Source organism: Triplophysa dalaica, chromosome 21, assembly GCF_015846415.1.
Source record: "Triplophysa dalaica isolate WHDGS20190420 chromosome 21, ASM1584641v1, whole genome shotgun sequence".
Taxonomy (NCBI): Eukaryota; Metazoa; Chordata; class Actinopteri; order Cypriniformes; family Nemacheilidae; genus Triplophysa; species Triplophysa dalaica.
Window position 1 is genome coordinate 1,648,595 of NC_079562.1, and position 27,075 is coordinate 1,675,669.

A 27,075-nucleotide genomic window follows, 5' to 3' on the forward strand; every position below is an offset into this window, starting at 1 on the left:
CGTTCTCTCTCTATGCTCCTCTAATTACTCCATAAGCACATAAATGATGAGGTGCATCTGTGTGTGGTAAGGGGTCTGATGGATCTGTCTTAAAGCTGCCTGCGTCTGTGCAGTCATGATTGGCTGGAAACGCTTCATACATCACACAGACGCAGCTGGAAACAGCAGCTACCGAAGATGATAAACAGCGCTCTCTGTACGGTACCGCTGCAGAGCTACTTAAAACATGCACCCCTATAAATGACATTTATAAGCTTCTCAAGTTTAATAAGTCAAAATGCTTCCTAAGAATTTGGTGTGATAGAACAGCCTTCTCACATTGAGATTTCTGAACGATTCCTCTGTCCTGTTTGTCTCGTAAAACCTTGTGTTCTACAATTTGTATTTCAAGTTGTTACACAGCACAATATCAACAAAATAATTTAGGAAACCAGTCACCCCCAAATAATGGGACACCTACTGTACATGTACAGTACAATGCTCATCGCTGTATTTGATAACAAAATACAAAATCTGCAAATAAATTAGGCTAGAGCTTCTATATATGATTCTATTTTAAGTGTGACTTCTTTTCTTTTGGGGGCGCTGTAGCATACACTGTCAAATTTTGCTGTAGTTTTGCTGCAGGTTTGCCAGTAAACGACTGTAGATTGAATTACTTTCAGTAATGTTTCAATTTGAGTTAAACTTTACTTTACTCAAAAATAAAACACAATTTGAGATTCAAAATGAGCAAGAAGAGATTGTCATGAGCAAAGCAACACTTCAAAAATTTGTCTTGTTTACTAGTAAAAATATTTCAAACCTCTTAAACTATGATACATTTACATAACAAGAAAAGCTAACTAAGATATTTAGACTAATTTCATGAAAGAAAATATAAGAACTAGGTTAGTTTATGTTTAAAACCAAATTGTAGATAAGATCTACAGTAAATTACCGACAAACCTGCTGCAAAACAACTAAGTTTTACAGTATATGTATCGTGGAGGTAAAGCTATACAGTACAGTACATCTATAAATAGACATCTTTGTTAATTGATGCACGCCTGCGTCTTTAACCAGAATACCAGTCAACAACAAGATTAAGAAGTTAAGGGTCCTTCGGGTAAAAGCAATAGTTTTAACAGCTCCTGAAACAAAGCCGGTTAATCCGTGCTGGAGTTCTCACATGTCTATTTTAACACAGGTCACCAAACACACGATAATCTCTGTCTTGTCTTAATGGAAGGTAAAACTCTTAGCAGGTCATATATAGCGCAGGGTAAAGTGGCACCTGGCGCTGAAGGTGCTGAGAAGTTCGACTTTACAGCGGATCAAATAATACCTTACAAAACCTGTTACACATCACAGACGCATGCGCCTGGCCCGAAGTTAACTTCTGCTCTGTGTTTGGTCATCGTTCTGGCAAGTGGCTAGGAATATTACAATTTATTTGACGTTAATATTCATTTAATTTCACATTTTATTGGATGTTAACTGTATTAAATTAAATGAACACTTCTCACAGTTATTTATTCTTTGCAGAGGTTTATTGTAACTGCCGAACCCGTATACTGTATATACACAGATGCACATTTTTCATGAAGAATAAACTAAGTAAAAATAGGTCACAATGTGTTGTATTAGTATGATTTTCACCTGTACCTTTAATTCTTTGCACCCCATGTGCTTCGTTTTAGGGTCAACGGAAATGTCCATTAAATTAATGGTTAATGTTGTGGAAGAAAATGACCTGTATATTTTCCATAGTTTTTTACACTTTTCCTCCAGTAGAGAGTGAACACTGGAAACCAACAACCTCTTCAATTACCTAAAATAACGAAATTAAAGTTTATTAAAGATCCATATTTATCATACTTTTAAATGATTTATTATCATTGTATTAATATGATTATATGATTATATTAAGATATACAAATGGAACCATCTTAACACACAAACTTGGTAACAAAACCCACCTACTACAATTATATACGGGGGCAATTTTATAAATATCTAATACTGTTTAGGTAAGGCTTTGAGACCATTAAAGAAAAACACTCAAATGTCTTCTACTGACAGAATGTACATGTGATGCTCAGAATTACTAAGAAAAGGTTCATCTGAAAAAAGACAATACTATCGTGTTTAAAATCAAAATGACTTTTCTTTTGTGAAACACAAAAGATGTTTGTGACCGACAGCACATGACTACTGTAAACATTCTTCCAAATGTATTCCCCTCTTGCATTGTTCTACAGAAAGAAAGTGAAATGAAAAGAGTAAACGACAACATTTCATTTATAAACGATAAATGTTTCAAGAAATTAAACAATTGTAACACTTTACAGTAGATCCCTACAGATACAAGACAGACTCTACATCACTAACAAACCCTCGGTTATTGAAAAAACACAGAAACTGTAAATCAACTCAGGGGTGTTCTGCTCAACAGTGAATGATGAATAAGAAAACGCGTAAAGAGAAAAAAATTTGATCAATTTCCCTAAAAAGAAGATCCTTCAAATGTTGAAAGCCCACTAAAAGATGAGTTTATGAAGAGAGGTTGGGCTAGTTACTTAGATCTGAGATCATGTCTAGCGAGACATGTTGTGTCTCAAATCCTGATCTGCAGGACTTTTCGTCTTACAGCACCTAATCTGAATAAGAACCTTTTTTGAGTCTGTCGACCGCAGATAGCAGACATACTGCACAATGCGAGGGTGCACTAGCAGGACACATCAACCATAGCCAGAAAGGGAAACAAAAAAATCAAAACTACGCTTTGTTGAAGATTTTGAAGGATGGCCTCTTATCCAGAAGTCTCGAATGGATCTTCCATCTACGGCCTCGGTACAAAGATGCCCCTGCCACGGGCAGGATACATCACCTTATCTGTCATCATGGCACTAGCCTCCGTCACATCTGTCGTTCTGAACACAACGGTCATCGCTGTGACCCTCCGGCACAAACAGCTGCGGCAGCCGCTGAATTTCGCCTTGGTCAACCTCGCCGTGGCCGACCTTGGTACCACGTTAACGGGCGGTCTACCATCCGTGGTGACCAATGCCATGGGCTCCTACATCATGGGTCGGGTTGGCTGTGTGTTGGAGGGGTTCTGCGTTGCTTTATTTGGTGAGTATGTGTTGGGTCGCTTCCAACGCAACAGAATAATTTTAGAAGGTATTATGTCATCATCTCCACTGGGAGTATCTCGCTGGGCTTCCAGAACACACAATATGGCGTTACTCATTTTTAATTATGTATTTCACTTTATTAGTCCCAATGGAAAACGCTATAAATACCTGAAGAGCATCATTTTAGCAGATGCTGCTTCAGGCAACCACGACAATCACTTTCGTGACCGTCACTTTTTTTGTGTCATACTGACTGATCATTATTGAGTGACATGCAAAGTCTTCTGTCATGTGTTCTCTGTTGTATCTGTACAGGTATAACAGCACTGTGCACTGTGGCCCTGATCGCGGTGGAAAGGCTGTTTGTTGTGTGCAAGCCTCTGGGTACCATCACGTTCCAGAGCAGGCACGCCGCAGGAGGGTTGGCATTATGCTGGCTGTGGTCCCTGATCTGGAATACTCCTCCTCTCCTCGGCTGGGGCAGTTACCAGCTGGAGGGGGTGGGAACTTCTTGCGGACCTGACTGGCAGGGCCGAGACCTGAAAAACATGTCTTACATCATCTGCTACTTCTCGCTTTGTTTTGCCGTGCCTTTTGCCATCATTGTGATCTCATACACATGGCTGCTTTACACTCTGAGACAAGTAAGACATTGTCCTGTCATTTACTTGCATCTAATTTGAACGTTTAGTTATACAATATTATTTTTTAGATTGTAGAGTTTATTGTATTTGCTGTCATATATCATACAGATATAGACTTAATTCTAGGAGTATTCTTTTATACAACCTAGCACCATCTAGTGTAGTTGGATTACAGTATATCTTACCATACTGTCTCCATTGCCGCTCAACCTGATTTTACCAAGTGGTTGATGTCCTCAGGACAACATATTTTGTTGACCTTAGGACAAATTTTTTATAAATAAAACCTAAACCCACACCATGACTTACCCCTAAAATCAGAGGGAAATGATGTGGTCTAGGAGCACCTAATCCTGGTTGGAAAATTAAATTTAAAATAATCTTTAAATTTAATAGACAGCCATCTAGCTCACCACATACACAGATCTTTTTAATATTATGGTCTCTCAGTTGTTTGTAAACCACTGTTGCATATGCGTCCCCTTTAAATGACCAATTGCTTTATTAAAGTTCCTTTTCGTAAAGGTAATGTTGTATGTTCTGATGTTCCAAATATGGTAAGAGGCTTTATATTTCCGTCACACGCTTGCAGTTTTCGACCAATATACGCACTGGTTCACTGGCCAATCATAGCACACCTGGCTCTTCAGCCAACATTTTTGGTATATAACAAGGACTATACTAGAACTGGTTAGATTATAGGTTTAAGAATGTTCAATGACCTCCTGAATGAGCATTTGATCTCTTGACAGGTCGCTAAAGTGGGCGGAGGGGCGGCTGCGAGAGCGGAGTCAAAGGTCGCATGGATGGTTGTGATGATGGTTTTGGCCTTTCTGGTGAGCTGGCTGCCCTATGCTGGTCTGGCTTTAACCGTCGTCTTCAACCCCGAGGTCCAGATGAGCGCTCTGGTGAAGGTTATTCCCATATACATGGCCAAAAGCAGCACTGTCTACAACCCCATGATCTACATATTCATGAACAAACAGGTGATTGAAATTGATACTGCAACATTGAATTTAATGTGGCTACGTAGTACTAGAGAAATTTGGGTGAATGTTCAAACAAAATTGAAAAGAGTGGTATAAATACATTTGATTATCATAGCCTTTTCATGAAAATTCTAATCTTCTTTCACAGTTTCAGAGGTATGCAGTACCATTTCTCACGTGTGGTAAATATCCCTGGCCTTCAGAAGACGATGCATCAGAGCTTCAAACTGTTGTATCACCAGTCAACAAAATCAGCCCAGAATGACTCTGTACTGAGCCAAAAACTCTAATGCGCTTTTTGACACTTCAAAGTGCACCGTGAAAACCAATTAAACTATTGGTGTGAATCATACTTTTTTTTATTAAAGACATCTTTCTTGACCAACATGCATGAGATTAAATGTGTACAGACTTTGGTCGAGCATCCGTGTGCGAGCATGGCTATTTGCTTATGAACAGAAATAGACACCGTTTATTTCTTGTTTATTCATTAAGTTTATTCAGTATTAATCATTAGAAAATAAAATTTCAATATGGATTAAAATCAAGTCCAGGCCAAAATAAATAGGAAAATTACAAAAAAGAAATGTATCCATACAAAACCTAGAGGGATATTAGAAGTCATCTGCTACGAAGAGAAAATCTTTTTTCTTTTTCCTCATGGAATAAAAACCATAACAGAGCAAAGAGAAGGACCTTCAAAAGAAGAACATCACCACCACCACACATCTTTCCATTACTTTTGTACAAATGATACACTATAATCTTATTTTCCTTACAGCATTATTCATAAAAATTATGTAATAGCAGTAGCAACAACTCTAGATGAAAATGTGATAATCAACATATGTGGCTCTGTAAATGCGTATAATACTTTTTTCCATTTTTTGCTAACGCTGACGTTAACCAAACAAAGGAGTGCACCTTTATTTCTCTGTTCTCCTCATCTGTTCCAGCACTGAAAGGTGAAATGCGACTGACAATTATATATTCACTAAACCGTACGCACAGTCACAGAAAAATTACAAAAATTGCCCACCTTAATACACAAAATATAAATAGAAAACAAGGAAAACAAATTGCACATTACAGTAATTTGTGCAAAGACGAACATGTGCTAAGAGTAAAATTCCATTGGTAAATTAAGAACCAAATTTTCTTCTTTTCAGGAGTCCCTGACCCGAGGTAAGAGTTAAATCTTTCGCTTTTTTTTTGAAAAGTTTTTCCTTTATTAAAAATAATGCATATTTTATTGTCCTTACCAGTAATTGCTACGAATAGTACAATGTGCCAAGAATGTGCATTGGTCCATTAACAAGATGCAGTATAACTGACATGAAGACCGGAACACAATGTAGTTTTTTTTTCGCTTGGATCATTTCAGAAGCCCTTTCGGATGTGCACACGCAGTGGTTGAACCCACAAGTTTCACGACAGTATTCGGTTGGACTGAAAAGCACAGTACTCTTCCAAAACACAAGAGATCACACTCATAAACATCAGTTCTCGCAAAACCCATTTCTTCCCTTTATTTTCACGGTACCGAAACTCCGCGCGCTCCAGGGCAGTGGCCTTTGCAGTCAAACGTTTTTTTTGCTCTTTTTACCCATAATGCTCTGCATTAATTTGTCTGTTGGAAGTGACAGAAAGGTCAATTGAATTGCCTATTCCCGTACCGAGGTCTCTGGAAAATCCTCAATTTTATAACACCTTAAAGCCAAAATGCTCACAAAAAGGACGCTTCAAATGCTGATATGTTTCCCCTGCACTAAAAGAGGTAACTGCAGAAGCCGGAGCTGCAATGAAGCAGTGAAATAAAACAAAATAAGTCAAAAACACAAGAAACATTGGATCGGTATTGCTTAACTAGTTTCTTGCTCTTCTTAAAGGAACAGTTCGACCTAAAACGTCCTGCATACTATGTTCTACAAAACAGAATTCTGTATAGCTTTAGTCTTTAAGGCCGTGTTCACACTTGACAAGAAAAAGTTGGCAAAGATTCTTTTTAAGTAAAAAAAAAGCTGGCTACGTTTGGTTACAAATATACTTCGGAGGCAGCGTCGGTGCATTTTGCAATAACTTATTAGTATTGTAGTTTTTAAATATGTGATTTCTCGCTGGAAATGCAATCATAAATTATTAAAAGTGAAAATTAAACTTACATTTATAACTATGCTCCAACGGGCGTTTCAGCCAGCATTTTAGTTTTTCGAGCTTGAGCGCAAACGTTCCTCACATGTTGTTATGGAAAAGACAGGTCTCTTGTCATTGGTTAGCTGTGAAATAGGAGCTTGGCGTATGCCGTTTTTTTCCAAATAGTTGAACTTTTTACAACCTCAAAAGACGCTCTGAGCTGCAGAAAAAAGACGCCGACGCTGGTGTATAAAAATGCGCTCATGACGCTTTCTGATGGAAAAACAGACACTAGAAGCTTCGAAAAAAGTCAAGTGTGAACACAGCCTAAGTATGATGTAATATGACTTGTGCATTACATCCCGAATCTTCCAAAGATTAAAATACGTAACTGTCAATGTAAAGCTACCGTAGGACTTAAGAAGACTAGGAATATACATGAAGTATACTGTATGAGCCATATGTGAAGTATTTTGGAGTCTCTTTGGAACATGACACTAACAAGATTTTGGAAAATTGTTTTTTTTGGGTGAACTGTCCCTTTAAGGATGCACGATGGGAACGTACACTTTAAACAACCTGAAACGTCCCCATCACCTCATGGTTTCTATTATAATCCTTCTTATTATCATTATTCTTATACCCATTATTAAAAAGTAAGGAAGATTTGAATATGTCCCCATCAAGGTGCGAAACACCATGTGATGTCGGTGGAATTTAATTGCCGATCTGAAATTAGCTTGGGTTTCCCTCCGCAGTACTCTGGGAATAAGTTTGCTATTCATAGATCAGCTAGCGGCAGCAGGCTTCTCCGTGTGGCAGCATTTTCCTGGCGAGGGTCGTACAGTTTAATTGCAGACTAATTAAGCAGCATTGTCAATGCGCATTTACCGTCGCACCTTCCTGCGCGCCTCCCCTGCACAAAATATGCAACCAAACGTCGACAGACTCCTTTAATAAACAAACGGACACGATTAAGACACTATTCTGTTAAGCCCTACGAAAAGCCTCGTAAAGGAGGTTGACTTTTGTGACCCATTCTGCATGCTGTAGATTTTAAAGAAACACTACTTATGAAACGGACTACGTAAGAAACGACTTGCATATTTTGTGCGGGTGTCACAGACGTAACCTCATAAAAAATTGGCTTATTTGTTCTAGATTTCACAAACGAGTATGCATATGAGCAAAGAATAAAGGCAGAGGATTTAATCGGGTACAGTACCTAACAAAATAACACAGAACGTCGTCTTTTTGTAATGCGATAACATCAATAAGGATTAATATTGCTGATCTCTTTTTTTTTGTACAGTACATAATTACAAAATATATAACGTCTCTATACAAAGTTCTTCTTTTGCCTTATATTACAAGTCATTTACAGCATATTATTAAATATCAAACAGGCTATCCTAAATTTAAAAAATAACCTGCCTGCTAGTGCATTCAACACAAATGCTGAAATCGTCTTGTAAAGTTTGTCCAGTTTACCACATACCAGCATGATATCCTTATTGTAAACCAGTGTTGTGTAGTAAGCGTTTGTTCTCTAAAATATGCAGTTTGCCTTATCGTTAATAAAATAAAGTATGGGTCGTACGTTGAAACTAAAGCCTTTGAGGAGGGATATGCCATACTTAGCTTGCATTGAGCTTGCAACGTGCTTGATATGCAAAACCCTTAAAGTGACTGAGGTAATGACATACTGTATATTCGCTCTGATTGTCATCACCTTGGAAACAGCCCGTCCCCGGGTACCTCGCCTCGCTGCTCATTGGTCCATTTCCTGCAGTGACAGTACAAGCAGTCAATTAAAATTAGCTTCCAGAGTTTAACATCGTCAAGCGGTCCCCACGATCGCGTCCGATTCGCCAGTTCACATCGCTCCTTGTAGGGCGAGACCGACTCGTCCGTGCTTTCAGTGCCTTTCCGTTCCGCTGTGAAGGCACTTCTTAAGGTAGTAAGCCAATAAATATACTTTATTTTTGTTTGATCAGTTTTCAAAGAACGCGCTCATCTGTTAGCAAATGCTATAAAGTGGTAATGCATATCATTTCATCCGCCAGGTCCTCCTCGTAACGCGGCCGAGGTTCAGGCTCCGGTTCCTCGTCGCTGTAACTAGCCGACACGTCCTGTAGATCGTAGTCTTTGTGGTCCAGTATGGGAAACACGCTGACGCCGTTGACGGCTGGCGTGATGGCGCCATTCAGGAGATGGCTGGCGGCGCTTTCCATTTCGTCAATGGTCATCTCGCACGCGTCAGCGATCTCGTGCTTCGTGGCCGACACAAACTTTGGATCTTTGGCGTAGCGACCCAATCCTTCTGATATCAAGACCTGTTAATGGATGAAAAGAGGAGAAGCATTATTGTTAATAAACCTTAATGATTAATTATCTAAAAAGTTTACAGAAAAGTTCATATTTATCAGTGTCGGTCGAAAACTTTACGCCCTGAAACTGAAAGTTTTAAAATAAGGACAGAGTCCTATCTGGCCTGGTCAGCATTAATTTGCATCGGATTTTAAGTAGGTTGTTAAAGTCCCCTTGAAATATAATATGACAATTCCTATTTTTTTTATTAAATATTGCAGCACTAATTGTAAAATAGCTCAACAGTTTGTGTCAATCTCTTTTTAAATGTGTGTGCCCTCATAAACTTGAGTTAAAATCTGAAAATGCACTTCCTTCCTGTAATGACTATCCATCTTAAATGACGTATGTAAGACGGCTTGGGCGGAGCATCCGTTAACTCCTCCCCTTCAACTTTGTTAGTTTGCTGCCAGTTCCATTTCAAAATGCAACGGCTGTTTTTATTCATCCAATCAAATCGCAAAGTAAAGGCCAAAGAGCACATATAGTCATTTGTATTCTGCATGTGTTGAACTTGGACATCCATGCTAAATCAGTGATGAGTATACACAGGAAGCTGTACAGACGTGTTTGTGCGCTAGACGGACACGGACGCTGAAAGTCAGACCTTAAGACGAAAGCCATTTGTAATACGGAAGAAAAAACGGTCATAACTTCTGGTTCCCGGGGACTTTAAAATTTTATATCATTCATATAAAATTAAATATATTTAATAAATAGACAGTAATCTGTGTGATTTGGTGATAGTAAATCTGTAAATAATAAAAGTATTTTCTCAAGAAGTATTTTACATCTTGCTTAAAAATAAAATTTTAATCTGCTTTGTTAAATCAGAGGAACTAATACATAGGCATATGAGATATATATATCAATCTATTAAAAAAATAGTAAAATAATAATAAAAAATAAATCAACATAAAATGACTTCCAACAAAGACTGTCTAAAACACTAAAGACAACATTTTAAGATGTTAACAGGAGATTTTGGACTCACCGCCTCCACCAAACTGGTGGCACTGCCTCTCTTCTGATGGTACTGGTTTCTGTACTCAGGTGGGACCTGCAGGTGAATGGGTGAGTAATTCCTCTGCTGATACTCGGGGTCATCTGTGTACCACGAGCTCTTCCTGACGGATGATCGACTGCTGCTCACGCTGTCCCTCAGAGGGCGGTCCACGCGGATCAGGGGAGTGGAGTACGGCGTTCGCTCTTTACTCGCAGGAGTGAGAGGAGGTGACGCCCATGATCTGGTAGATCGTGTTGGTGAAACCCCGTGAGCCCTGCTGGAGTCTAGACCTGCTACTGCCATCACCTGGTTCAGTGGACGTACAGCAGTTTTAATGTAACTGTGTTATTACAGTGCATCAAAAAGAAACATTCGACAAACGTACATAACAATTTTCTTAATATCGTGGTGTATTTTCTAACTTATTTTCCTTTTGTATGTCTCAACTGTTTTGTGCTTAGACGGGTATTAAGCCTCTAAAACCTTTTTCAGTTTTTCTTTGCAACAATGTAATAGAGTTTGCATCTACAAAATATATGTATATCTATTTCTGTTCTATTATTTCTTTTACATACTCTGAAGATGCTTTTGGAAAAAGGATTTTGCAGAAGAGTTTACCTGGTGTTGCATGAGATGTAAGGGTAGAGCGGTGCGCTGGTGAGGAAGGTCATCTTGACTATTCTGCCTTCGCAGACACTCAAAATTAAAGGATGACCTCCGTTGACCTGTGGAAATATTCATGTATGAAAATGAAAGTGTTAATGTGGTACAAACACAGATCTTGCTTCCACTGAATATTTTCAAAATTATGACTTCAAGACCTTTCCAAAAAATGTGTCTCATTGCTTTTTGGACTCTAGACAGACTCGCCTTGTGGTGTAGGAGGAAGCAATCTTCTCTTTGGCGACCTGTGGGAATCATGATAAAGGGGCTGCTCATCATCGTCATAGTAACCGTCAGGATGGTGGTAACCCCGAGGTGTCTCATACTCCTGGTCGCTGTTGGGGTACCTGCGCAAAGTTGTGCCATACATGAGGACAGATTCTTTGAAGCTTTGAGATCAATTAATCTCTTTAAACAATATATTCAATATTAATGATGTTTTCAGTCAACTATCAAAGAGAACGTTTTGGCTTCTGATGATGAGGATGGTTTTACCTTTCACCAGATAGCATGCTGTCATCTTCATAAAACTCCTCTCCGCTGTAATACTCGGCTGAGTAGCGATCTTCATCGCAGTCCTCCTCACGGCGTATTGTAGGCCGTCTTCTGTCGCCGCCGTTTGACCTGTGTAAAGGTCAGAGGGGTCAGAGGTCGGTCAGATCGGAATTGACGTGTCACTGAGAACCATGCACGATCATGCAGACGTGTGTGTCTGGAGGGTAATAATGCAGTTAAACCTTTGATAATGAACGAGCATGTTAATAAATCAGCAATGCTACAGCCGGACAGTCATCTTAAATCTAGTCTTAACTTAAACATGTTTGATTATAAAAAAACAGTCATGTCATGGTGTTGAGTCTAGATGACTTAAAATAACTTTAGAGTAAATGCAATACATAATTTAACAGACAAAACAAAGGCTGTGAAAAAAGGATGTCATGCTGTTGTCTACCATGTGTTAAAAAGTAGCTAATAGTCAAAAGTAATGAAGCTACAAATTTCTTATTTTAGTAGCGTGACAGAAGCTTGGCTGTTTTTAAACAATTTAGAAAACAGGCCATTTTCTCCTTTAAGAATATATGAAGAGTTTGTTTCCAAAATGAGATTGTTATTATGTTATCATGTTTTTATTGTCCTTTATTGTGTTAGTTAGCAGTACTTTTTGAGTTATTATGGCTTTAAACAAAACAAACCAACTGCGGTTTGATTGATATTCATTAGAATGGACAATAAAAAAACATGATTTTTGAAAAAAATATAAACTGCGTTCTCTTTTTGGATCCAAACTGTTCATTTCATAATAAATCCCTTTTAAATAACTTTAGTGTAAATAGCTACTTCCTATAACAACTTCTTTTAAATGTTCTTTTAAATTGGTGTGTACTGTAACTACGTTTTAAAATTAGATTTTTGTAATTATGAAATTTGTAATTAAAATTTATTTTTTTAATTACTTGAAAAATTACCCCGGACTACTTGTACCTGTTTTGAATAATTTAAGTTTATCGAAATTCAAATTGGAGAATAAAAAAAAACCTGCTTATTTTTTTTACAAAATTGAGAAGTGAGGTAGTAAATAGCTACAGTATTAAATTTAAATGCAGAACAAACGTAACAGACCTGCTTTCACAGTCTTATTTAAATTTGCGTCAAATAAATATAGCATTTACCCAAAGGTCTAATAGAATAACATTCCTACAGTGGTGAACATAAAGGACAACTCTTATAACACAATGACAAAAAAACTTAAGTCCGCGGTCACACTTGACTTTTCCCTCCATTGACTTCCATTCATACGCATGTGAATGCGACAGACCAGAAACGCAAGCCCGTCCAAAGCTATTTCGCTGCGTGGCAAAAGTAAAGTTAAGTAAACTCTGACCTGCGAATTTGCATCACGTCCGTGAGACCAATAGAAGATCAAAACGTCACAGCGAGACCTCTCGGTACAGAAATGTAAAATATGGAGGAATCGTTGCCCACCAATTTTCGTCCGAACGATCTTCGCATGCTCAAAGTCAAGTCTGACAGCGGCTTTATTTAGGAAAGAATGAACACCACATATTAAATAATGATGTTTACATAAAGCAACCAGAACTAATGAGTCATCCTTTAAGTCAACCACGGTTTGGATAGCGCAACATGCAGCAAGCCCCGCCCTCTATCCCATCATACCCAATCACAACACAAAGACACATTCATTCTTGGCAGCCAGGCTTTACCGGCCATTTAAATCAACACTTTATGCTTTCATAGTCAAAGTGTGGGTGTTATTCAATTGTGTCCCAAATGGCACCCTGAACACTTGTGATCCTCTATTCGATCTCCTGAACTGCTGGTAAATCCACGCTAATGAGGGCTTCTCAAAAGGGCACATGAGGATGACTTTAAATGTTAAAATGACACACCGAAAACCCTATAGTCTCGAAGACAGACAAACAATGGCCACAAGTGCACAGCAAGAGCGCAATTTGGTGCCGAGCTGTGGAAACATACCTAACATAGGTCTCAAAGTAGCGCCTTCTGCTCCAGAAAGCACAGAGATGGTTAAGAGAAAGTATTTTGGTTAGGAAGGAGAAAGACAGAGAGAAAGGTGAAAAAACACAGGGGAGGTGGAAAGGGAACATATATGATACAGTACATACATGAGATATGTATGCAGTATATTCTCGCTCAGTTTAATGGTTTGGTCTGAACACCAAGTACCTAAGAGAGAAATCGCCTTTAAAAACACGACGGGAACAGAATAGCAGATGAGACTGGATATATAACCACAGGTTTGTTGAGGGACCAGTAGAGTTGACCAGCGGGTGAGTTACGAGAGACGGTGTGCTTTTTTATAAACATGGCTATAGTGCAGAAATGTAAAATGTAACGTCTAAATGTTTGCGAATGAATAATATAGATCGAATCAATGCTATTCTGCTAGCATACTGCTTCTTTTCCAGAAGTTAAGCACATTTCATCAAGACACCAATCCACGTGGATAAATATAAATCAGCCAATCACCTTTGCCCATTAGGAGTTCTGGGCTTGTCGTATTCTCCATAATACGATCCTGGGTAGCCATTGGCGGGCACATGCTCGTAGAACCGATTGTGCCCTCCGTTAGGTAAACTGGAAATGTTGGCGTTGTTGAGATTGATGTTGGTCGACTTGGGTGACTTGTTGTAGGAATTGTGATGATGGTGATGATGGTGGTGATGGCGATGATGGTTTTGCTGTGCCATGGCATTGGCGCGACCCAGCCGCCCCACGGGTTGCTCCACGTGTGCATAATGCGGGGGTGGCTGCACCTGCAGGGGGCGCTGTGTGGCGTTCGTCTGTTGGCCGGAGCTCCTCCTGGTGTCTCCGTTTATATGATTGTGGTTTCCGAACAGTCCACCGTTTCGCTGCGAACAAACACTTGTGATCATATGGTCGAAAAAGTTGCAGTGCCCAAGAAATGACTGTTTGTTTGAAAGTATTTTATCGTCATTTTTATATGATCTCATGGTAAACATAGGTTCAAAAGGAGGTAACATGGCATATAGCAGTGGTTCTCAACTAATGGGACGTGACCCAAAAATGGTCTGTTATGATGATGTTCAAAGCTGTTCGATAAAATAATCGTTATTTATTATAAATCTTTAAAAAAAAATGTGCTAATACAAAACCTTAAATATACTTTGCAAATAAGTTTGCACCGATTTAAAAAAATATAATGACAATATTATCTAAATAAAAATTAAAGTAAATTAATAATAATATATAAATACACATTAAAATACATAAATAAACAAACAAATAATATAAAACAAATATTGAATTTCAAATTATATATAATTCAATAAAAAAATATTTTAAATAAAAAATACTTAATTGTTCGGCCTATACAGTTCTTGGGAATAATGATACATTCATTGTTTGATTTTGATTGAAGTATATTTACGTGTGAATTTTGTATTGCAGTCATAAAGGAATACATGTTGAGAACCGCTGACATATGATGCGACTAAATTCAAACTAAATTTGAATTTGTATTTGAGTGAAATGAACTGAATTTGAAATCAAGAGATCGGCTGAATTACATTGAATTTATTTGTTACACTTTAGCATAACTAACCAAACTATGATGCTGATGCTGTATGATGAAACCTTCAATAAAGTCAGCAAGAATACTTGCAACCTCAGATGTCAAACTTTAAGAGCGTCAGCTTCAGGCCTGGATGATTTTATTCCTGCACACTGTCTAAATCCAACTGATAAGATTGTACGACCTCCGGGGATGGTGCACAACTCATTGCAAGAAACACTTGCTCTTAAAAACAACTCCATTTTTTCCAAGCAGTAGAATAGAGAAATTGAGGTGCAGATCGATTTTACAAAAGGGAAAAGGGTGGAGGTCATAAAAGTGGAGTAATTTACCCTATAAATTTCTTCGTCCTCCTCGGGTAAAAAGTCTACAAGCTCGTCATCCTGCAGGTCACACGATATCGCGCGGCGAATTTCTGGCCCAATGTCATGCAGCGTACGGAGGCCGGCCTGTAACCGTGACGACAGGATAGCTAAAGATGGAGCCACTTCAACAGCACGGTCACCAAAATGGTGACCCGCTGACAAGTCTCGCAAACACACTAAGGGGTCGGTTCACAGGACAAATCGACACAAACAGGCGGGACAGTACCGGACAGGACAAATTCATGAAAGATGAAAAACAATCACAAAGAGTAAGACACACAAAAGTGCACATATTCTATCCATTTTGATCTAATAAATATACTAAATTCTACCTAATTTATCTATAATATTTCCCTAATAATTGATATCTTATAAAATCTGGTATCGTTATCCTAAATAAAACCCTCTGAAAAAAGACCAACATGAAGTCACATGAAGTCAAACACACAGAGGTGTTTGTATTATGTATATGGAGAAAAACATTTTAAAACAATGATACGTGAAGTCTGAAGTGATGCTGAATCAATACAAACACTTCAAACTACATATACAACAGACACGAATGCATATACAGATCACAAAGAGGGATCCATATTCAAGCTAAAACACAATTTGAACATCCAGAAACGGAGAAACACAGTTGGGGTACAGTACAGGAGACATCATGTAAAGAAATAGGGTTCAATCTTAGGGGGCGTTCACACTGACAGTGATTGGTAGCGACCCATAGCACTGCAAGAGTGGAGCAGAATTTTACTTGATGTAAATGAGCAATGATGTGTTCTGACGTTACCAATGAGATAGCTGAACAAATCTGCCAATGGGGTGTGACAATATATCGGTACTGCCAGTGACTGTGATATTAAAACCACGATTATCAATATTGTGTCCATTTATTGTGTGGGATTGCACATAGTCAGGAATATATGTATAGTTCAAAGCAATAGAAGTTGCTTTGAATAAACGCATCTGCCAAATGCATAAATGTAAATGTAAATAATTCAGCACCCATTTAAAGTTTGTCTTAAGAACTACAATGATAACAAACGCTCTCTTTAATACTACACTCAGATGTTAAGTGTGATTTATGGCAAAAAAGGAGAAAACAGATTTACGATGAATTTGTTCAAAGTGAATAAAAATGAGCGAATAATTTCGGACACTGACGTAATATATCATGCTTCTGACAGTACTGTCGCAGACATGGGTCATAACGCTTATATTACACATGTGTGGCTTTATGGATCGTTTTATAAAATGGTCAAGTTCATTTTTACATTATTAATCACGTTTATTGTATTAGTTTTTAATAAAGAGAACATAACAAACCTTTTATTTACTCTTACATTTTTTACGTTTAATAAAATAACTTAATATTTAAAACATAAAAAACACTGCTATTATACTGTAGTATATAATATTCATTTAATAAGTTTATTCTCAAAAAGTAGAAAATAACTGTAAGCAAGAACAAACACAAGTGTATAAACGTTCATTTGCGTTGTCTCATGGTGAGTTATTTTCTACTTAAAATCAAAATGCATTGTGGGTAAAAAGTAGTGAACAAATGTAGGGAATTCGGACAACACTACAAAATGGCAGACACCTGATATAGTGCACTATATAGGAGATTCAGACACAGCTTGAATGTTATTGTTAAAAAACTTTTTTTAAATAATTAAATATTTGAAATAAACAAAAAACTGTGTTTTTAGGAAAATTTAAGCACCTTGACTTCAAAAAAGTGACATGCTGATTATCAGCCATTTCGGATTTAAGATGCAATCTGTAACCTTTTTGTTTAGGACTTCAAAAATCAGAGTTTAAAACCTCTTTGTACTCAAAATAACAATTTAGGAGTGCAACTGTCGGGTACGATTGCGCAAGAAATGTCCGTCCAACATCATTATTTGCCTTTTATCTGCAATTTTATGTGCCAAACACAGATGTCTATAGGGAGGCAAAAATGACAGATTAAGCAACAGGGATTATAGGCAACGTCCATCATATTAATCACTGCCAGTGCCAAAACCCCGTAGATACATAAACAGACAAACGTTGAGAATGAACGTTTTAAGAAAGTGTGTGTCACAGATCAAAAGAACAACCAACTTCAATATAAAAAGCCTCTAAAACTCACCTGCAGCGCAACGGCCGTGTTGTTCTGAGCTGGGTGGACGCCCACCAGACCTTCTTCTTTGCGTTTCTTGAATTTCCTAAAGTAGTCCTGTATCAGGAAAGTGGCATAGAACTTCCCCACGGTTACCTCATCATCTACGTGAACAGACCACACACACGGCTTCAACGCGGGTGCACACACTTCAGCGGAATCGCACGTCCAGACAGAGTCTGATGCTCAGTCATACTGCCTTTGTTTTCATGAAGAATAACTTCAGTCGTATATAAACCTTAGAAATGCTTTTTTACATGAATGGCTCTTAAAATGTGCATAAAGACAAACAGTTTTATCTAACAAAAAGCACACGTCCAAGAGTAAAAGTACTTGTGTCAGACTTGTGTTTTTGTTAAATATGACCGTCTTTATTATATATGTAATAAATACCAGGTCACATTCTATGAGCTCTTCACGCAGAAACACAGATCATTTCTGTTCATTTATCATGTGACCTACAACCCCACAGAATGTTGTTTCTACCTGTCAAACAGACATAAGCTTATTTTAAATGCTCTACGCTATGTTAGTAGTAGCAAAGGTTCAGCCAGAAGGTATGGGGTTTATTTTTAGAAAAGCTAAGCCATCTAACTTCACGACAATCCAGTCTTATATGCATCTATGATGTATTAGGAACATGCAAGCAAGCGACACTGACACATTAGTGTTGTGCGCATGTGTGTGTGTGTATGTAATATGCTGTATGTTCAGCAACAGGTTTTGTATAAGCGTGAATGACCATCTGTGTGTAAATGCGCACATCTACAAGGCTGCGTGTGTGAGAGAGAAACATTCTGAAGCAGGGGTCTGTGTCACTTTTTGAACAAGCACGTTTGGGGACACATCAGGAAAGAAGAGGCAACATTAGTTCCATGCCACCACCCTAAAACAGAATTGCTTCAGAATATTCGGACGGTTTAAACTTGTACATAGACAGAAAAACAGTTAATGAGGAACAGAAGCTTCTCAAGCAGATAAAGAGAGAGAGAGATGAAGATAGAGCAGATAAAGAGAGAGAGAGATGAAGATAGAGCAGAAGAGAGAGAGAAAGGCAGAGAGACATATTTTTAGAAGGACAAAGCATGCCAGTGTTGCCATGCAAGCCCGAAGCTCAACACACGGACACACACCAAACATTTTTTTCATTTACCTGCCTTAACACACATACACACACACACACACTACTTAGGTTCCAGTGTAAATGCTGCACCAGGCAGGAGAGGAGAGCATACATGACACACATGTAACATAACTAAGATAGCAGTGAGCCGAACAGGACAAAGCTGGTGTGTCTGTGTGCGTGTGTGTGCGTGTTGTTTTTTATTACATATGTGTGTGTGCATATGCTATGTGGACTGTAAGGTTTGAACAGAAACCAAAAGTATATCTGCGCAGATCATTTCTTATCAGTGATCATTTCTGAGACTGATATGACTGACCACCAGCAGGGGGCACCACTTGATCCAGAAGTTTCATGCTGGTTCTCTTCCAGATCTTCTTAATAACGGCCCGCAGCTCTTCGTTGGCCTGCTCCAAGTTACCTGCACCACAACACATTATTAACACAACTACACTACCGCTACCCTTAAAGGTCCAGTGTGTAATGTTTTCAGAGCATCTTTTGATAGAAATGCAAATTGAATATACATAAAGACCTCACATAATGATGCGTTATGTTTTTGATATCTTAGAATGAGCTTTTTCTATCTATATACACCGCGGGTCCCCTTGCATGGAATTCGCCATGTTGTTTCTACAGTAGCCCTAAACGGACAAACTGCTCTACAGAACGCGTTTGGTAAATACGTATCTCCTTCGGCAAAGAAGTGAAAACGTGGCGACATCTTAGTTCTGAGTCACCGTAGTGCTTTGAAATGCAGCGGTGGAGTGAGCTGTTGGTTGTAATTGGCAACCTCACCACTAGATGCTGCTATATTTCATACACTGGACCTTTAACCGATTGTATTTATATTTTCCAAGCATTTGTTCACCTTCTGTTTTGATCTTCAAGGCTGTTCTCACGAGAGCAAAAAGTGTGGCATTGAACATGACCGTCCCGTCGCTGTTGAGAGGCATGTTCATCGCAACCAGTCTCTGAAAAAATGAGAGAGTTTGGATGAGTTTGTCTGCACATAATGTGTGTGTGTGTGTGTGTATGTCTTACCTTGCAGGCGACTCTGTGAGGACATAGTTTGCCAAAGCCAAGCGGAGGCTGAATGCGTCGTAACAGCGTCACAACATCCAAATGTTTTATTCGACCTCTGAGGTTAAAAGAACGACACTGAGTGTTAAACACAACTGAGATCTCAAAAACAAAAGAGAGGTTTGAAAGTTTTATAAATCTGAAAAGGCAGAAGTCTCCCCTTGCTTGTCATTTAATGTTACTGTACTGAACATTTGAGAAATATTTCTGTCCCACATTAAAACTCCAACATATTTACACGTCCTTACTTGGCCTCTGGGTCGTACTCTGACCAAATCCTCTTGAATTCATCAAGGTGATGCGGTCCCAGAATTGACCAATCACGGGTCAGATAGTCAAAGTTGTCCATGATGACAGCCACAAACAAGTTGATGATCTAAAATGACAAAGAATTATTATTAAAACTATTCCCCATAAGCAAAAAAGCAACAACAACAATGAAATGCTGTAATTATTTGTAAATGTGCAAATAAAGGTGGAAAATGTAGTGTGTAGGACAATTTAGCAAAAAAGTTACATATATTATTCGTCATTTCTTCTGCAGAACACAAAAGAAAATATTTTGAAGAATGTCGGCTACCAAACAACATTAGACCCCATTGAGTTCCATCACAGAGAAACAAAACCACCGAGACATTTCTCAAAATATCTTCTTTTGTGTTCGACAGATGAAAGAGTTAAAGAATGACAACAGAATCTTTAGTTTCGGTAGAACTACTTCTTCAATATTATTGTATGAGGCTTGCTATAGGAAGTCTACAACAATAACAAGCGTTTATATTTAACTACATGAAGAATCAATAGAGATTCTCTATTATTCGGGTCATGTGTGTACCAGGAAGGCGCAGAGCATGTAGAAGGTGATGAAGTATATGATAGCAAAGTTGCTTCCACAGGTCATCTCTTCACCGGGATTATAGTCCGATTCCGGGTCGCACAGTTTTCCCGGCATACATGCCAACATGATATCCTGCCAGGCTTCACCTGTTGCACATCTGCACCCAAACACACAAAATATTCTAAACGGATCATATCAAGGTCTAAAGATGTTGAAATAACACACAAGGTTTTGACATCACCTCAAGAGCTTTTCTGTTCACTGACCTGAAGAGCAACAGCACAGCCTGTGGAAACGTCTGGAAGTTGTTGTTTCTGTTGATCTGTGTGTGGTCCACCATTGCAATCTTCCCAAACATCTGAAGGTCACGCAAGACAAGTTAAAATTTACAATAAAATAATTTGGACTTTTGTCCCCTTCTACATGAAAATGTTATTGCTCGAAGGTTCCTCTTAGGAGGACTTTATTGAGTTTGTGTTGTGTTTCACCCAAAAATGAAAATTGTTTCATCATGTACGCACCATTTCAAACCAAATTTTGAAGAACGTTTGTAACCAAACAACACTGAGCCCCGTCGACTTTCACTGTATGAACACAACCACTGGCATATTTCTCAACAAATCATCTTTTATGTTTCACAGAGGAGTCACGTTTTGAATGTCTTGAAGGTGAATACATGACAGAATTTTATTTTTGTGGTGAACACATCCTGAAGTTTCGCTTTAGTGTTTAGGAGAATCAAAAACATAAACAAACATAAAGAATTGTTAAAATACATTAAGAATATGGAGCTGTTAAATTAATGTAGATCGTGAAATAATCTGGATTTGGACCAGTGTGATGAGAAATGTTTGAGTTAAACTGAAATCTTTAATAATATATATTGACATAGTGAGATACAAGATTTTATATATAAACTAATTTTTAAGAAATCTCAACTTTGATTTTTCTTTCTTATGGGCTAAACCAAGACGAACTGTTAAATATATGAAAACTGACTAAAGCGTTTTTTCAGAAAAGGTTGAAAATCTAAACAATGATATAATTCTTCTCAATATGCAACCATACAATAGAGCATCAGTAAACAAACCTGCATGCCAATCACAGCATAGATGAAGAAGAGCATCGCTATCAATAAAGCCACATACGGCAGAGCCTATAAAAAGAGAAAATATTTCATATCAAAAGCTATAACATCATAAAAACGTTATAAACCTACTTTCAGAGATCCTTTGATGGGAATGATAACTTGACTATCTGACCTGGAAGGACTTGATGAAGGTCCAAAGGAGGGTTCGAATCCCCTCTCCTCTGCTCAGCAGCTTGACCAATCGCATGACTCGGAAAAGCCGAAAGAAGGTGATGGAGATGCGAGCGCTGTCCTCCGTGTTCTATGAGGGGCGGAGTCTGTGTTAGCCAACCAATAAAATAAAGAACTAACACAGGGCACCTGGCTGTACTAAGGCAGTCAAACCAGCATAGGGCAGCCCATTGTAGTTTTAAACTGAATCATAAATCGATCAATTCATGCAATTTTGCTTTATGTACCATTTTTTCTTCACTTAACAATTTCTATGCCGTGACCTTAAGACTGGTTTGACTAAAACTCAGCCAAAGACTCTGTGTCTCAAGCTTACGTCCTAGAGAGAAAGGAAGGGGACAGTCGGGGGCATGCTGGAGAAAAAAACCTTGCCATACTTGACTGCACGCATTGGCACAAGCATGGCTCCCTCGAACCAGTTACTTCATGCCACCTTATGTCGGGCCCCTGCACCTCACAGGTGAAAGGTCAGTTTGAGGTCACGACCTTACCTGAGCGACCTGACCTGACCTCAGGGGCCTCTGACCATGCAGCAGTGTCAGCGGTACAAACGTGAGGGGCCGACGACCCCACACACACTCACACACAGTTTGTCACGTTTGGGTGACACTCTCCCTAATCTAGTCAAACCAAATCAAACCAAAGCAAGATCTTGACAAACCAAACCAAACCAAACCAAAAGATATCGAACTTAAAACTTAAAGCACACAAAGCCATAAACGTAAGTAATTAAGGTAGGGGTGGGAATAGATGAGAGGTAATAATGTTTCAATCAAAACTCCAGAATTCAAAAGGAAACCTGAAAACAAATCTAAACTGGATTTTGAAACTGGGCAAAACCCAAGAGGGGCGAAATTCTTACCCCCGACTCATCCACCTGAGGTGCCTCTGTGGGCTTTAAAATCAAAGACTATAAATTAATCGCTCGCACAAAACGTTTGCACGATCACATACACTTTCACGCGCGTAACATTCACAGACACACAGAAGCTACTGTTTAACATAAACCATACAGTAACATTTCTGAAACACGCTTATTACTGTAAAGAGAAAAAAAACTAAGAACAGACGGTTCTCAAGAACCTTGTCCTGTTTATAATGACTGAAAAATGATCAGCAACAGGAGACAAGACTGTATTCACTCAAGGGTTTTATGTAATGTGACGGTTCATCACACGACCTTATTTACACCCTGTGGATTATATAAGCAATAGCAGACAACAGTACAGCACACGCACACATTAAAAGACTAGCACACTTGTATACAAGACTATATCCAATAAACTTTATCTGACACTAACACAGATACATAAAATTGCTGCAATATAAATAAAATGTCACGAAACAATAAAAAAATACTTAAAAAAACAGCAGCCAAACAGACTCCGTGTGCCAATAAACCATAAACTAAAATTAATGTTGCTGTCTAATTCTGTTTTACATTGTTAATTCGGCAACCTGTAGGGAAAAGATTGGCTCATAAATATACTGTACGCTTATCATACATACATACATCAGCGATCTGACGGTCAAAAACACAATCATCATGAAAACAGCCACACAGTGAGAAAAAGAAGAACTTGCAATGAATTTGCAATAAGAAATAAAACAAAAGCAAAGCCTCCAGACAGATATGGCATCCCTTTTATAGTCTAGTTTTCCTCAGGTCACATTTTCACAACAAGCTATAAGACACAAGCATTGTACACCATTTGATGGGACATGCGTTTAAGCATCAGCAGGCAGGCACATATGCACACGTACACACAAAGACATTAACTCTCTCAAACACACTTGCTTGCCATAACAGCAGACGCAATAATAATCCACTTGCACTGCAGCGTCTCCATGCATTTAAACACAACCCTGTAAAAGAGTCACCACCCGAGGGCGCTCTCACAGTCCAATGCAAGAGAGAGAGGGAGGAAGGGATTGAGGGTGTGTGAGAGAGAGGGAGGGTGGGAAGAAGAAAGAAAGGAAGAAAGAAAAAGGAAGTAAAGAAAGAAAGAAAGGTAGGAACAAAAAATAAAGGAAGGAAGAAACAAGAGAGGAGGGAAAAAATATAAAGGAAGGAAGAAAAAAGAAAAGAGAAGGAAGGAAGGAAGGAAGGAAGGAAGGAAGGAAGGAAGGAAGGAAGGAAGGAAGGAAGAAAAAGGAAGAAAGGGAGAAAGGTAGGAACAACAAATAAAGGAAGGAAGGAAGAAAAAGAAAGAAAGAAAGGGAGAAAGGAAGGGAGAAAAAAGAGAGAAAGAAAGAAAGAAAGAAAGGAAAGAAGAAAATAGAAAGGAAGGGAGACAAAGGAAAGAAAGGGAGGAAGGAAGAAAGAAAAAAAGAATGAAAAAAGAAAGGAAGGAAGAAAAAAGAAAGGAAGGGAGGAAGGAAGAAAAAAGAAAAAACAAAGGAATGATGAAAAAAAGAAAGGAAGGGAGGAAGGAAGGAAAAAGAAAGAAAAGATGAAAAAAGAAAGGAAGTGAGGAAAGAAGTAAGAAAAAGGAAAGAAGTAAGAAAAAGGAAGGAAGGGAGAAAGAAAGAAAGAAAGAAAGGTAAAAAACAAGAGGAAAGGAAGGCAAGAAAAACAGAAGGATAGGAGAATGTTATCGATGAGCATTAAAAGAGAAGAAAGTGAGAGGATCATGCCGCCTGGCTGACGTCCACACACCTGCTCTACTCAACATCTCTAAGAGCTCACTGAAGATAGAGAGACAGAACAGAGACAGACAGTCACTCAGCAGACAGACACCACATCTATACACACAAATCTATACCATCTCTTTACACACTCTGAGATGTGATGTTTATATCTCCATACGGCACTGCTGCACAAATCACTTTTTTATTTACAGGACAGTTGATGCAGACATGGGCTTGAGAAGAGTTGGGTGTGTGATCGGGACGTGACCGGTTCCCCGTGAGCCAACAGCTTATATGTGTCTGGAACACTGACCACTGGGCTACAGCTCACACAAATCACATTTAAAATGATGTTCAAGCACCCACAATCCTGAGATCAGCATCAGATTACATTTGTCAGACAAGCGTTACCCAGTCTGGTGTCTTTATGTGGTTCTGATGAAATACTCAGACTGATATCACTACACAATACCAATGTTTTGTACAGTCTGCTTCTGTTCTTGTACTTGATTGTTTTTGGGTCTAATTGCAGATAGCTGCTTCCCAACCTGAGTCCGCCAGAACCTGATTTTCTCTCTACTTGTCTTCTACATAACAGAAATCTCTAACATAGTTTGACTTGCTAGTGTGCTATGGATGGGATGCTTAGCCATATGTGATCGACTCTGAGCCCCAGAGCCATTCTGTCTGGAGGTGAAGTGAGGACATGGTTGAGAAAGAAAGGAGGTTCAAACTTCACAATGACCACACCGCTTGAGCACTGACCGGAGGGGAATGGAGCGGGTGGCCAAGCGCCATCTGCAGAAAACGAAGCTCATGTTAGCAGCTACATATCCCAGCATGCAACAGGGGATGGGCAAACCAGTCACTCCAACCACTCCAAGATTGGGTGAAAGTCACACATACCCCCGAGTGGGCATTCGTGAGTGTAGATATAAGCACGCTAGATCTGCGTCGTGATGATCCGATGCTTTATATCTATAATTAAGCAAGCATGCTACACCAATGTGTGATAAAACAAAACAAGTTTCACAAGATCTTTAAACTTGTCGAAGCGTCAATTGCGAGAATGAAATAAGTCACATAAGTTTGACATCAGACGTTGTGAAACCAGTTGATGGTTTTATCACCATAGACAAGCACAAAGACAGCTGAAGAAAAAGATATATCGAGAGAAAAAACACATGACATGAACAAATAAAACAAAACCAAAGATGAACAAGGTCACGAGCACTCTCTCTCTCTCTCAACACACATACACATTCACACAATAAACAGAGACTCAAAGCCAAAATACAAAACATCCACAGAAAACGGCCACGATACAGACACCTATAGGGACGTATACAATAATACACATATATATACATTTATATATGGACGCTGGGACATGAGAACTCCAGAGAAATAGCTCAGCAGCTCAGATGAAGCGACAGGGATGTGAGATGAGACATAAAACTAGTAAATATCTAAACAAAATACCTGTTGGATCCATTTCTTACTCTAAATAACTACAGCTGAGTGTGTCGGTGTTTGTGTTTCTTAAAACTGGACAGTATTTTGAAGTACAGGATTGTAAAGAGATCACACATCAAAACTCAACAACTTGACCTAGAGGCCGTTTACACCAGACCGTTTTCAAATAAAAACGGAAAACTTTTTGTGCGTTTTGGCTGTTCATTTACGCGACAACGCCGTTTTGGGGAACTGAAAATGCTAACGTGCTAAAACGGGTCTCGAAGTGAAAGGTTTTGAAAACGACGGCATTATCGTTTCCGTGTAAACTCCGAAGGCGGCGACTTCCAGAAAACGATGACGTCATACACATGCGTATTACGTTCGGTCTGTAGGCATGCGCCATCCTCCATGATGCATGTTTGTGCCGCTGTCGTGAAGAATTCGTTCCCTGTGTGAATTGTGTACGTGTAGGACCCAATTTAGTAGCAATTTAGTTACCTGATGACAACATTGTTATCTCGATACGTTGTTGTTTGGCTAATCGAAGCTGCGTTAGCTTCTAGCGTGCTAAATACGCTAGGTTAAATAAAAGCATTTAAATGACGTTAAAATTCTAGTTTACAAAAAACATACGAGCATATAAGCTTGATGTATTTCTGGGTCAACATCTGCTTAACAAACAAAAAACATCACTTTTGATATTTTAAAGTTACTATGGCTTTATTATACTAAATAGAACAGTAAGAACAAGGTTTGTTGATTTCACAACCCATAGCCTCATTTATGTACTATTATAAGAAGCATTTAGTGAAAAATACAATAATTGTCATTTTAACAAAGTACTAGCGTGATAAATCGTAATGTAGTTTGGTAAGAATTGCAATCGAATGCTAAAAGAGTTCCCATTAGAAGATCTTTTAGGCGACAGAATCACGCGGGGTCCTAAAGGTTTCCTGTAGCTCAGTGGTAAGAGCATTGCGTTAAGGTTGTGGGTTCCCAGGGGATTGCAAATACCTATGTAAAATGTATAGGATAAAGCAATGTAAGTCGCTTTGTTTAAAAGCATCTGACAAATGCCTAAATGTAA

At 38.7% G+C, this 27,075-nt stretch overlaps 2 protein-coding genes across 16 annotated transcripts in view; one reads left to right on the forward strand and one right to left on the reverse strand.

Moving 5' to 3' along the window:
- The first annotated feature begins 2,786 nt into the window (after positions 1-2,786).
- parapinopsinb (parapinopsin b) lies at positions 2,787-5,137 on the forward strand. The gene is made up of 4 exons (XM_056735224.1): positions 2,787-3,117; positions 3,435-3,763; positions 4,516-4,749; positions 4,901-5,137. The coding sequence occupies exons 1-4, from the start codon at positions 2,787-2,789 to the stop codon at positions 5,015-5,017; spliced, it is 1,011 nt and encodes a 336-aa protein (XP_056591202.1). The 3' UTR covers positions 5,018-5,137.
- A 92-nt stretch (positions 5,138-5,229) lies between these two features.
- Positions 5,230-27,075, reverse strand: part of cacna1da (calcium channel, voltage-dependent, L type, alpha 1D subunit, a) — a 72,444-nt gene continuing 50,598 nt past the window's right edge. For 6 of the 15 annotated variants that reach the window (XM_056735051.1, XM_056735054.1, XM_056735046.1 and 3 more), the window contains 18 exons: positions 22,762-22,794; positions 21,841-21,969; positions 21,669-21,734; positions 20,845-20,936; positions 20,576-20,735; positions 19,989-20,116; positions 19,702-19,798; positions 19,529-19,631; positions 18,977-19,078; positions 17,505-17,638; positions 15,332-15,448; positions 13,934-14,316; positions 13,421-13,447; positions 11,420-11,548; positions 11,132-11,271; positions 10,880-10,986; positions 10,250-10,567; positions 5,230-9,221 (listed from right to left, as the gene is read on the reverse strand). In XM_056735051.1, coding sequence (XP_056591029.1) covers positions 8,916-9,221; positions 10,250-10,567; positions 10,880-10,986; positions 11,132-11,271; positions 11,420-11,548; positions 13,421-13,447; positions 13,934-14,316; positions 15,332-15,448; positions 17,505-17,638; positions 18,977-19,078; positions 19,529-19,631; positions 19,702-19,798; positions 19,989-20,116; positions 20,576-20,735; positions 20,845-20,936; positions 21,669-21,734; positions 21,841-21,969; positions 22,762-22,794 — 2,571 coding nt within the window. In that variant the 3' untranslated portion in view covers positions 5,230-8,915. The remainder of the gene's footprint in view (positions 9,222-10,249; positions 10,568-10,879; positions 10,987-11,131; positions 11,272-11,419; positions 11,549-13,420; positions 13,448-13,933; positions 14,317-15,331; positions 15,449-17,504; positions 17,639-18,976; positions 19,079-19,528; positions 19,632-19,701; positions 19,799-19,988; positions 20,117-20,575; positions 20,736-20,844; positions 20,937-21,668; positions 21,735-21,840; positions 21,970-22,761; positions 22,795-27,075) is intronic. The other 9 variants (XM_056735052.1, XM_056735055.1, XM_056735048.1 and 6 more) reach the window with 3 other exon arrangements.

Excerpts from the sequence above, each read along its gene's own strand:
- parapinopsinb (XM_056735224.1), top strand. The coding sequence starts at position 2,787 with ATGGCCTCTTATCCAGAAGTCTCGAATGGATCTTCCATCTACGGCCTC. Across the intron at positions 3,764-4,515 it reads TGCTTTACACTCTGAGACAA|GTCGCTAAAGTGGGCGGAGG; the intron begins GTAAGACATTGT and ends ATCTCTTGACAG. Across the intron at positions 4,750-4,900 it reads ACATATTCATGAACAAACAG|TTTCAGAGGTATGCAGTACC; the intron begins GTGATTGAAATT and ends CTTCTTTCACAG.